The sequence below is a fragment of the Mandrillus leucophaeus genome, unplaced genomic scaffold (genome assembly GCF_000951045.1).
Source record: "Mandrillus leucophaeus isolate KB7577 unplaced genomic scaffold, Mleu.le_1.0 Scaffold161, whole genome shotgun sequence".
In the NCBI taxonomy this organism is placed as follows: Eukaryota; Metazoa; Chordata; class Mammalia; order Primates; family Cercopithecidae; genus Mandrillus; species Mandrillus leucophaeus.
This window is the reverse complement of record NW_012101599.1, coordinates 1147244-1158645: the sequence shown is the minus strand read 5'-3', so window position 1 is coordinate 1158645 and position 11402 is coordinate 1147244. Positions and strand designations below refer to the sequence as shown.

The 11402-nt window shown below is 44.9% G+C and overlaps 1 protein-coding gene across 1 annotated transcript in view; it reads left to right on the top strand.

Moving 5' to 3' along the window:
- ERCC6L2 (excision repair cross-complementation group 6-like 2) overlaps positions 1-6529 on the top strand; it is a 130676-nt gene extending 124147 nt beyond the window's left edge. The window contains exon 19 of the mRNA XM_011976007.1: positions 4803-6529. Within this exon, the coding sequence (XP_011831397.1) occupies positions 4803-5778 (976 nt within the window). The 3' untranslated portion in view covers positions 5779-6529. The remainder of the gene's footprint in view (positions 1-4802) is intronic.
- The last annotated feature ends 4873 nt before the right edge of the window (positions 6530-11402 follow it).

The following is an 11402-nucleotide window of genomic DNA, read 5'->3' as shown; positions in this document are numbered from 1 at the left end:
TAGGAGGAGATGAGAGGCCAGTGGTGATGGATGACGGCAGTGAACAGGCATGGGGGGCATGGTCGGGCTGGCCCTGCTGGCTTCTGGGGGCAGTGGGAAATGTCTCTGGCTCTGTGGGTTCAAAATGCTTCCTGCAGGGGTTTGGCGACTCCCAGGCAGCCAGTTCCTCAGCTGCCCGGGGAAGAGCTTGTCCTCCAGCTCTTTGGAGTGCCAGCGTGGCTTGTTGGAGTGTGGCTCTCAGCTGTCTGTAGTTGCACAGAAAGGTGAACACCTCCCACCCTGCCACACAGCGTACCTCCCACAGACAGACCAGCAGCAAGGGTTTTTGCGGAGTGTGCCTTTTCACTTTGGGCAAATATTTTGCCAGGAGGCTGACCATATACCTTTTCCCCCCAAGTTTGCATGCGTTCTCTGTTCTCGATTGCCTCCAAGAGCCATGTTAGGACACTGGTTTGTTCTGTTCCGGGCTTCAACGTAGCTGCAACTTGGATCTCTTCCCTAGATATATTGTATGCTGCTTCTAGTCCTCCTTCATCTTCTTTGCTCATCAGTGCCTTCTTAAGAAGTGGTTTGGAAACTGCCTCTTCAACATCATGATGAATAAGTTTGGAGGGGACTCCTTTGTCAACTGGCAGCTCTGAAGGAAGTATCTAGCTTTCTTTTCCATGCATTTGCAACCTTACAGAGAGCAGGGAACTTTGCAGGTGCTAATTCTTTGTGCACTCTGAGTCAGAAGACTAAGAAATAGAAAGAGTTCTTCCTCGCGTTTCTCAGTGAGTCGTCCTTCAATGCTCATGAATTTCATTATGTCACAACCTGCACCAGGGAGCAGTGAGGCATGATTGAATCCTTCCTCAGTGAAACTTCACATTGTGACATATGAGGTCATTTCAGAAAAGGTTGCGATGAGCTTACACTGACTTATGAAGGCTCAGTCAGTGACCCCAAGGTTAGGATTGGCACCAGGTTGAAAGAGTGATCGTGTCAGCTTGATGTCAGGGCCCGTGCTAGCTAGTCATACTGCGGCTTTGTTGAAGTCACTGCTGGGTTGAGTTCGACGGAGGTTGTGGTGCCTCCTGGCTTGACGGCTGAGAGGAGGGCACTGAGTCTTTTGCTTATCTGCTGCATCGGGTTACAGCTGGGCTTGCACACAGCATGATAGATGAGCAAGAAGGCAGCCTTCACAACCTTGCACTTGGTGGTAAATTACCCATGGTTTTCCAGTCAGGCATGCACCATGGTGCTATATTTATTTTGCCTTTCTCTCCAGCAATTGATCTGTCCGGCCTGATGAAATCCTTCAGCTCCAGCACCAGATCAAACGTTGTAATCAGCATTGTGAAAGTGACCGATGCAGCACCTGCTGTGTGGGGAGTTTGCTTTTGGAATGGACAGGATGCCGTACGGCATGCTGCATACGCATCTTGAGCTGTGGGCAGAGCAATGACAGACTCATCAGCTTCGTTGAGTTCTAGTGGCACGTTCAAGTGTTTCAATCACTACGTGCCTTATTGGCTTTGGTTACCAATTAGGGATGTAGAATTAAAACCGTCCAACCATGTACATTTTACCACCCTCTTTTCCATTAACTGTCCTAGTCAATAGAATCAAGACTGCAGCTTCCTCCACTGCAGTCACATGATCATCTGAATGAAGTGTTCAGTCCCGCCTCTCCTTCCGGAAGCTTAGGCAGACAGAAGATGAATTCAGCTGTGTTCCACCCCTTCCTCCAGAAAGGGAGGATTTTGAATTGTATCCGTGGTACATAACTGCTTTTGGTACACTTGCTGAAAGAGACGTATCTTTGGTTTCTTTTTTCCCCCTTTCACTAAATGGGTTATGGAAGTCTACTCTAGTTAACTAATTTTTCTTCACAAAGTGGCTGGCTTATGCCACCTGGTTGTACCCTGCAGTTCCTTACGTTCTTAGAGAAAATTCTGAAGGCCCAGAGTTAGGAAAGCCAGTTAGAAGGCAAAAATAAAATGAATGATAATTATAGCTTATCCTGGCCGGGTGCGGTGGCTCAAGCCTGTAATCCCAGCACTTTGGGAGGCCAAGGCGGGCGGATCACGAGGTCAGGAGATCGAGACCATCCTGGCTAACACGGTGAAACCCCGTCTCTGCTAAAAAATACGAAAAACTAGCCGGGCGTAGTGGGGGCACCTGTAGTTCCAGCTACTCGGGAGGCTGAGGCAGGAGAATGGCGTAAACCCGGGAGGCGGAGCTTGCAGTGAGCTGAGATCTGGCCACTGCACTCCAGCCTGGGCGACAGAGCGAGACTCCGTCTCAAAAAAAAAAAAAGAAGTACTGAATTATAGCTTATCCTGTAAGCAGCAACCACGTGGCTTAGTGTACTTGCAGACTACTCAGAGAAAATGAGGTTGGAAGCAGCTCTCCTCCCTTGCAGACTACTCAGAGAAAACGAGGTTAGAGGCAGCTCCCCTCCCAGAGCTCGCAGGGTCGCCGCTGAGGCCGCGGTTCCAGCACAGCGGAGGTGAAGTTACTTTGGCAGTTGCTGACACCACCAAGCCTTAGATAAATAAAAGGCATCAGCTTGTAACCTGGCCAATCACTGAATCTTTACAAGCACAAATATTTATTAGAAGGGCCATGAAAATGGATTTGAAGATGATTAATAAACAGAATAATCTCTCATTATTTCATGTGAAGTGAAAACTGGAACCTCTTAAGAATATGCTTGTTACTTTCCAACAAGAACATTGGCAATTTCCAGGACAGAAATTTGGTGTCATGTATATGTGTTATTAAATATTCTGTTGGAGATGAAAGTGGCTGTTGATAAAGCATGGATAGTATCTGGATTTGGGGAAGTTAACAAGATAGTGTAGTGAGGACTAGAAGCCATGGGCCCATCTGAAGCCACAAACGAAAGCTGTGAGTGTGCTTTATGGTGTACCACTAACAGCAAAGGAAACACAAACTATATAACCTGGTCTGCGTGGCAAAAATAAAAGTGGCATTGAAGCTCCTACTTTCGTACATTAAAAGTAATTTTTTTTATGCTAAGGATTCTGTTGTGCATAAGATAAAATTCAAACTTCTGAACTTGGCCTACAGACCCCCTATGATTTTTAGCCTCTTCCTTGCAGTTTCTCCTGCCACTCTTTGAACCAGGTCATCTTGGACCTGAGACTGTACATGCGCCCTCTCCCCCGGGAGACTTCTCACTCATCATTACCTGACCGACTTATCAGGAAGAGATGCCTTTTCTACCCACCTTGCCTACCACCAGTCACTGACCTAGGTTCCCTTTCTATGAATGCCAGTAGCGCCCCATATTTACCTCATGGTAAATTTACATTATGAGTTTATCACTCTAGTTTGATTTTCGTGCATTTGTCTACCCCAAGTAAACTGTAAACTCCTTGAAGATAGAAACCGGAGTCTTATTTGCTGTTATATAGTTCCTGCTATAGTGCTTAGCACATAACAGACTCTATAAATATTTGTTGAGTGAATAAAGGAATGTTTTAAGGAACTATGGCATAAAATATAATTTCTAAAACTTTAGGACTTTTAATCATGGGCTGCTCCACTCACTCTCTATGACTTTTGTTCAAAGGAGTATTTATGAACATTGAGCTGTTCTATCTCTTGGCCCAAACTCTTCATCAGCAAAGCAATACCCACTGTCTTAGTCTGCTTGGATTGTAATAACAAAATACTATAGACTGGGTGGCTCAAACAGCAGAAATTCATTTCCACAGTTCTGGAGGCTGGATGGCCAACAATAAGAAGTTAGCTGATTCAGTTTCTGGTGAGGGCCTTCTTCCTGGCTGGCAGGTGGCCACCATCTCCCTGTGTCCTCACATGGCAGAGAGGAAGAGGCAGAAGAGAACGAAACTGTGTGGGTTCTCTGGCATCTCTTCTAAGGACACTAATCCTGTTGGATCAGGGTCCCACCCTTATGACCTCATTTAACCTTAATTACCTCCTAAAGGCGCTAACTCCAAATACTGTTACGTCCTGAGTTAGGGGGCTTCAGCAGGATTTGGGGGAGGGGCACAGTTCAGTCCATAGCACCCTCGTTTAGGGAAAGGAGCAGAGCTCAATGCCCAGGTCCCTAAGTCTTTCTGCCTCTATCTTACCAAGGTTCTTGAAGGCCCATTTCCTCATACATGTATACAACCGCTTTTATTAGTATCTCATACTAAGAATACAACACACTTCTTCTAATAGCATCTCACTTCTTAGCTTAGGTGTCCATACCAGCTGGGGAAAAAATAATCTGGGTTTATCAGTTTAGAACTTCCCTTTGGGCTCATCAAAAAGTCTTATGCGATTTCTATATTGTATTTGTAGAAGAAGGGGAAAAGGAGAGGGAAGGGAAAAAACCAAATGTCTTTCTTAATTTTTCAGAATTTGCTCTTTTCGTTAAGATTCTTCTTTGACAACTTTATTTCATGGGACTTGAATACAATATGGATTTTCAAGTACAGATTCTGTAAATCATGATCCTCATGTCAGTCATAAATCACTGGCTCACTGGAGGAGTAGCATGCTGGGCCTCCATAATTCCCCGGAAATACCTAATATAATAGCATAAATCAAAATAACTTACAAAGTGGTGATTTTGTGAGCTAAAATACTTTTCTCAGTAGCATCAGGGAAGAGGCCTCATTCTACTAGGATAAAATGCATTTTCATTATGGAATTCAGCAGACATGCTAAAGGAACAAGATTACCTTCCTTGGCCTCTACATTTCCTGTTACTGGTGATGAGTTATTTCAAAATAAAATGTAATGAAAATAACCACTAGTTTTGTTCATTTAATCTTTAGAAAACAATTTGAAGAAATGGCCTCTTATTTTAACTCGTCTTCTGTAAACGAATTTGCTGAACATATAACCAGTGCCACATCAGAAGAACGACAGGAAATGCTAAGAGACTTTTATGCTTCTCAATATCCAGAGGTTAAAGAACTTTTTGTGGATTCTGCATCAGAATTCAACACTTCTTCCTTTGAGAAAGGAGAGTGCACCAGGAAGAAATCTGAAAAAAGAGACTCTCTTATAAAAGCAAGGCTGTCAGATTCTGAAACCTTGTCATTTAAAGATTCTACCAACAAAATTTCTCAAGTTTGCAGCCTAAAAACATATCAAAGAAAATCAATTAAGTTTCAAAATCATAGTTCCTGTAGAGAAGAGGTGTATTCTAATGATGCAGAAACTAAGAAATCACCTGTTAGTTCTACTCAAAAGACTGACAGTGGGAAAAATAGCCAAGCATCCAAAGATACTGTGACATCCCGTTCTCAGAACAGTGAGTCTGAAACACATGAGAGAAGGTTAGAAAATACCATGAAAGACAAACAGGACCTCACCAGAATGGGCATTTCAAGAAAAGAACCCCGTCTGAAATTGGAAAACAAAAAGAGAGAAAATCCAGGGCTGGAAAGTTCTTCTGTGATAAGCTTACTTGGTGATACCTCTATTCTTGACGACCTTTTTAGAAGTCATGGGAACAGTCCCACACCACTGCCAAAGCAGGTTCTTTCAGGGCCCGTGGAAAAAGCAAAACAGAGACCAAAAGATTTCTGGGACATTTTGAATGAGCAGAACGAGGAGAGTCTTAACAAGCTCACAGACTTGGCAGTAACAGAGGCTCTGTGTGAAAAGGCACCTCCAGCAGCACCCGCCAAAAGGAGAGAAGAGCCAGCAACTCCTCTTTGGAAATCAAATGAGAAATTTGTGTGGAAGAAATTTAGCTCAAGTAGTACAGATGAGAACACAACCAGTACACAGAGTACTACATAAGTATGTAAATGAATTACTGCACCAGTGAACTGCTGCCATCACTGTTTATGGCACTGGATTCCACACTGATTCTATTATCTTGAACACAGTTGTTGACATACATTTTTATTAAATTATTGCTTTAGGATTTTTTAAAGTCTGAAGTATTATCATGGATCTGGTTTTCTTGATATTTGATTTGATCTTTCAAGAATATGATTGTATTTGTAGTATAAACCTCTGTTATGAATTAGAAAAGATTCTAGGTTTGTTAGTAGGAGACCTGGGACATCTTTCTGACTGTATTACATAATGATGTGACACTTGCCCTGTGAGCATTGTTTCCCAGTATGAAAGATGAAGGGTCTGAACCAAAACAGCGTGAGTGTCCTTCCAGTTTAAAAAAGCTTTGCTTTGCTCTCCTGATGGCTCATAGTCTGAATCATGTCCGCCCCTCAAGTCAGGTGTACACCAATGTGTTTCTTTTTTACTAGCACTTGGGAAAGTTATTAAGTATTTTCTTTTTCCCTGGGTATCATGTTCTATTATTACTTTAGAAAAAAGTCATAACTAGTACTGAATATATGGTATATATGATATTAAAATGGTAATTTTGCAACAGCTCAAAGTTAAAAGGTTAATGTTACTTTGCTGTGTGAGCTGTGATTACTACCATTAGCCACAGACACCAGTGCCTCAACTTTTTATGTACCTATTGGATTTAATCAATGTAAATAAAGGTTTGTATAGTATTTTTGAAGTTAAGTATGAAGAAATGAGTCAACTTTTTATTTTGTTAGAAACTATTACATTTTGAGTGTAATTTATATGGTTTACAACAAAATGAATGCGCTCATTGTTGAATTCATATGTATTTAGAAGCCTTGACTCGGCCCCTGTGTTCTGTGCTAGGGGCTTGAGCTGTACAGGTAAGGCAGAGCTACAGGTAAATGAAAGGAAATCATGTCGGTGAAAAATCATGGTGGAAAGCCCCGGGCATCTCGTGTGCACGCTGTAGGCAGGACCTGCACTGCCTCCACTGCAGGTTCAGATGCTCCGCTGCAGCTGTCCTTCAGTCAGTTCACAGGGCTGCGAGAGGAGGACGCATCCATCCAGAAAACTGCCTGAGCCGGGGACTGGCTGTGCTAGAGAGCACTGCTACCGAGCTGAGGAGAGAGGGCTTCCGTGTACCCAGGATGTGGAGTCACTGCTCAGAAGTGAACAAAAAATCAAAAACCAAAGTCTTCTCAAGGGACTGATCAGCCAAGTGTGCTCTTCTTTAGAGCAATGTTCCCTTAAAGCCCTGAAGACACCTCTTCAAGGAAATAAACAACATCTGCAAATGGTACAGCTGCCCCTAAGTATTCGAGGCAAAGAAGCCTAAGTTTGCAGAGATGATGATGAACTTTTCATTCGTCCACAGAAAATGAGAACGCCACAGGAAATACACGGTTATTTTCTAATTAAAGTTCAGTGTGTACACTTTTTAAATTCTGAAGTTATCCTTCCTTTATGATATCAAAATAACCCTCTTTTATGAAATGATGATAGATCATAGCTTTTAGTCTTTTTCATTGTCCCTGCCAAGACTAAAAGTTGGCAGTCACGTCGGTCCCAGAAGTTTTATTTGACACTTACTGGTCTATAAAATCCAAAGGAATGGGGATCACTGCCTGCCTTAACGGTTTTTTGTTTTTTGTGTTTTTGGCACGTGGAGGATTTTTATGTCACAAATCCAGCTAACAGTGGGTCTAGGATCCAGGCCTCACCAAGGATGTTGCTGAACCTGCCGGCCCCAGTGACAGGCCCGCACCTTCAGAGAGCAAGAGTGCCCATCACTGTCTGGGCTCGGTGCAGACTTGTTTCTGGTGTCACCTCCACCAGAGACTGCAGACCATCTTCCTTCTGCCCACTGCTTCTGGGAAGCCTTACTGGGATGGTTCATGAGCCACCTTGCTGTGGGTGATGCCCCTGTACACTGTGGACTGGGATGGTTCATAAGCCACCTTGCTGTGGGTGATGCCCCTGTACACTGTGGACTGGGATGGTTCATAAGCCACCTTGCTGTGTGTGATGCCCCTGTACACTGTGGCGTGTACGGCTGGCTCCACTTGGTGTTTGGGGAAGAACATCTCACTTTTGCTTGGCTAAAGGCCCCCCCAGGAGGGCTGTTTTGCCTCGTAGGGTCTTGCAGGGTTTCGCTAGGAAAACAGTGCCTCTGGTAGTTACTCTCTGCCCCTAGGAGGAAAGACAGATTCGCCCTTCCTTCCCGAGTCCCAGGCTGTGTGGTTCCCAGCCCCAAGGTAGCAGGTCGGCACCTCCGGAGAGGCTTTTAATCGTGCAGATGTCCAGGGTCCTCGTCAAGAGACTCTAAATCAAGGGGTCTAGGGCTCAGCACAGGCACCCTTTTTGTTTTTGCGCTTTCACAGGAATTCTGATGTGCCAGTGATTGTCTGAGGTTTGTCCCTGGGCAGGACTCCCCTGCCTGACCTTCTCTCTCCCGGGACGCAGTGTTTCCAGAGAGGTGCTTCAGTTGCCCCACCACGACTTCCAGCGCCCTCCATGTCCACATACAGCTGAGCTCATGATGGAGCACACCGTGTGCTTTGTGTTGTTACATTCGTATCAGAATGCCCACACATACCTGAACATCTGTGTTCACAGTGGCATTATTCACAATAGCTAAAACATGAAGAAGGCATTCCAAGTGCCTATCAATGAATAAGCAAAATGTTATACACACACATGGGAATATTATTCAGCCTTGAAAGGAAATTCAGACACATGCTACAACATAGATGAATCTTGAGGATGGTGTGCAAAGAGAAATAAACCAGACACAGAAGGACAAATACTGTATGATTCCACTTACATGAAGTACCTAGATGAGTCAAATTCTTAGAGACAAAGTAGAACGGTGGTTGCCAGACACTGGGGGGAGGGGAGAAGGGAGTTATTAATGGGTATAGAGTTTGTGTTTTACTGGATGAAAAGTGGTCTGAAGATGGATGGTCGTGATGGTTGCACAGCAATGTGAATTTAATGACACTGAAGTACACACTTAAAAGTCATTAAAATGCTAAATTTTATATGTATTTTACCACAATTTTAAAAATGGAAAAAAAGTATGACCAAAAGCAACACCTCTCGAAAATGTGTGTTATATGCCAAATTTTGACATATGTGAGATCGCTGACTATATTTTACTTATAAATTTGAAATTAATATGGTTTTTACATTGACACTCCATATAAGCCATTATTTTGAAAAAACATTTTCCTTATTAAAAGATTGGGAAGAAAATTCACACATAGCATTTTCTTTTTTTGTAAGACAGGGTCTCACTCTGTCACCTAGGCTGGCGTGCAGTGGCACAATCATAGCTCACTGCAGCCTGGACCTCCCGGGCTCAAGGGATCCTCCTACCTCAGCCTCCCAAGTAGCTGGGATCACAGACATGCACCACCCTGCCCGGCTAATTTTTGCATTTTTTTGTAGAGACAGGGTTTCGCCACTTTGCCCAGGCTGGTCTCGAACTTCCGGGCTCAAGCAATCTGCCTGCCTTTGCCTGCACTGTTTTTCTATTATACTTAATGTATTTTGTTTGCTTTGCTGCAGGTGAAACTATGATGGTTATATTTATTGCCTAAGTTTCCATTAAGACCAATCTTAATCATACCAATATGATACCTGTCATGGACAGAGATAATACTCATCTGATATTCTTGGTTTTTTACTGCTCTGTTTTGTAGATAAGAATCAAGAATGCTTCTTTCTACAGATATCTTTTTTGTTAGCTAAATAGGCCTCACAGTCTCATTGAAAGAAATAACTAAAACTCACTTTATATTGTTTCAGTTGATCTGGCAGGGGGAAAAATACATGCAGCTCTGAATTTCTAATACGTCTCTAAGGAAACTCCAGTGCGTTGTCTTGTCAGACTAAAATATCAATTATTGACCTCTATACTTTCGGATTTTCTTAATTTTTTATAAAGTGGGACATGTTTCTGAACTGAAAGAAACTTCAAAAGAAGCCTTGTAATAGCTAATTCATATTTTTTCTTCTTTCCTAAAACTATTATAAAAGCATTAATAGGAACAAAACAATTATTTTTCAAAATATAAATGCCAGAATGCACCATATGAGAATCCCCCAGCCCCCTCTGCTTGCCTCCCAGCACCCTCATTGTGCTCTAGTGTTCAGCTTTCTCTTCCTCTCCGTCCACCACTCACTGCCCTCTCTTCCCACTGTCGGTACCTAAGTGACCTTCCTTCACCTATGCCTGGCAAAGCCCCAGGTTCCTTCCACGTCACGCCTGACTCCGGAATTGACACCTCCCTCTCTCAGCTTCCTGCTCACCATTCCCTCAGGCAGCACTCCCACTGCCCCAAGATGCCATCACACCTTCACCCTGCTGGGACCTCCTAGCTCCCTCAGCTTCCCCTACTCCACATGGTGGGTGTTTCAGTCCGTTCTCACACTGCTATGAAGAAATACCCGAGAAATACCAGGATTAATTTATAAAGCAGTTTAATTGGCTCACAGTTCCGCATAGCTGGGGCGGCCTCAGGAACCTTACAATCAAGGAGGCAGTTCGCCTGAAGGGGGAAGAAGGGCACCTTCCTCACAGGGTGGCAGGAGAGCGAGGAAGGGGGTGGGGGAAGCCCTTATAAAACCATCAGATCGCCTCACGCCTGTAATCCCAGCACTTTGGGAGGCCGAGGCAGGCAGATCACAAGGTCAGGAGTTCGCGACCAGCCTAACCAACATGGTGAAACCCCGTCTTTACTAAAAATACAAGAAAAAAAATTAGCCGGATGTGATGGCGCGCGCCTGTAGTCCCAGCTACTCGGGAGGCTGAGGCAGAGGTTGCAGTGAGCCGAGATCGCGCCACTGCACTCCAGCCTGAGTGACAGACACTCCGTCAAAAAAAAAAAAAATTCTCGTGAAAACTCACTGTCACGAGACCAGCGTTCGGGGAAACCACCTCCATGATTCAATTACCTCTACCTTGTCCCGCCCGTGGCACGTGGGGATTATTAAAATTCAAGGTGAGATTTGGGTGGGGACACAGAGCCAAACCGTATCAGGGGGACAGGCCTTCGGCAGGTGGATAAGATAAGATGGGAGGAGTTCTGAAATGCACAGCCAGGATGCTCCAGAGGCCAAATCATCAGGCAGGTCATCCCAAGGACAGCAGTTAATTCACTGACAAGCCAGCAAAGGGCAAACCCAACTGGCGCGGGGAGCCCAGGTAGGGGCGCCGCTCACCTCCTAAAATGCCCTCGAAGACCCCTTAGGGCACCGCCAAATGCTGGGACGTGTTGGGGTGGACAAGCAGGTCTCAGGAAGCTTAGAAGGTCCCCTAGGTGGGCGCTGAGGGACAAGACCCACGGAGGAAGGCAGCCGCGGATGGTGGAATGCCCTCCCAATGGCTTCCGCAGCTCAAAAGGAGACACACGCTTGGCGCTGGAGTCCTCAGAAAAGGCCACTTCCAAACCGTGGGGATGGGGAGTGGCCGGGCCTAAACCAAGGGGAAGGCAGAACAGCCCCCCTCCAGCCTCCCGCGGCCGTGAAAGCCCCGGAGCAGCAGGCGCGTGGGCCATTGGGTGCGCAGGTTCCTAGTGCGGCTTGGCCAGGCG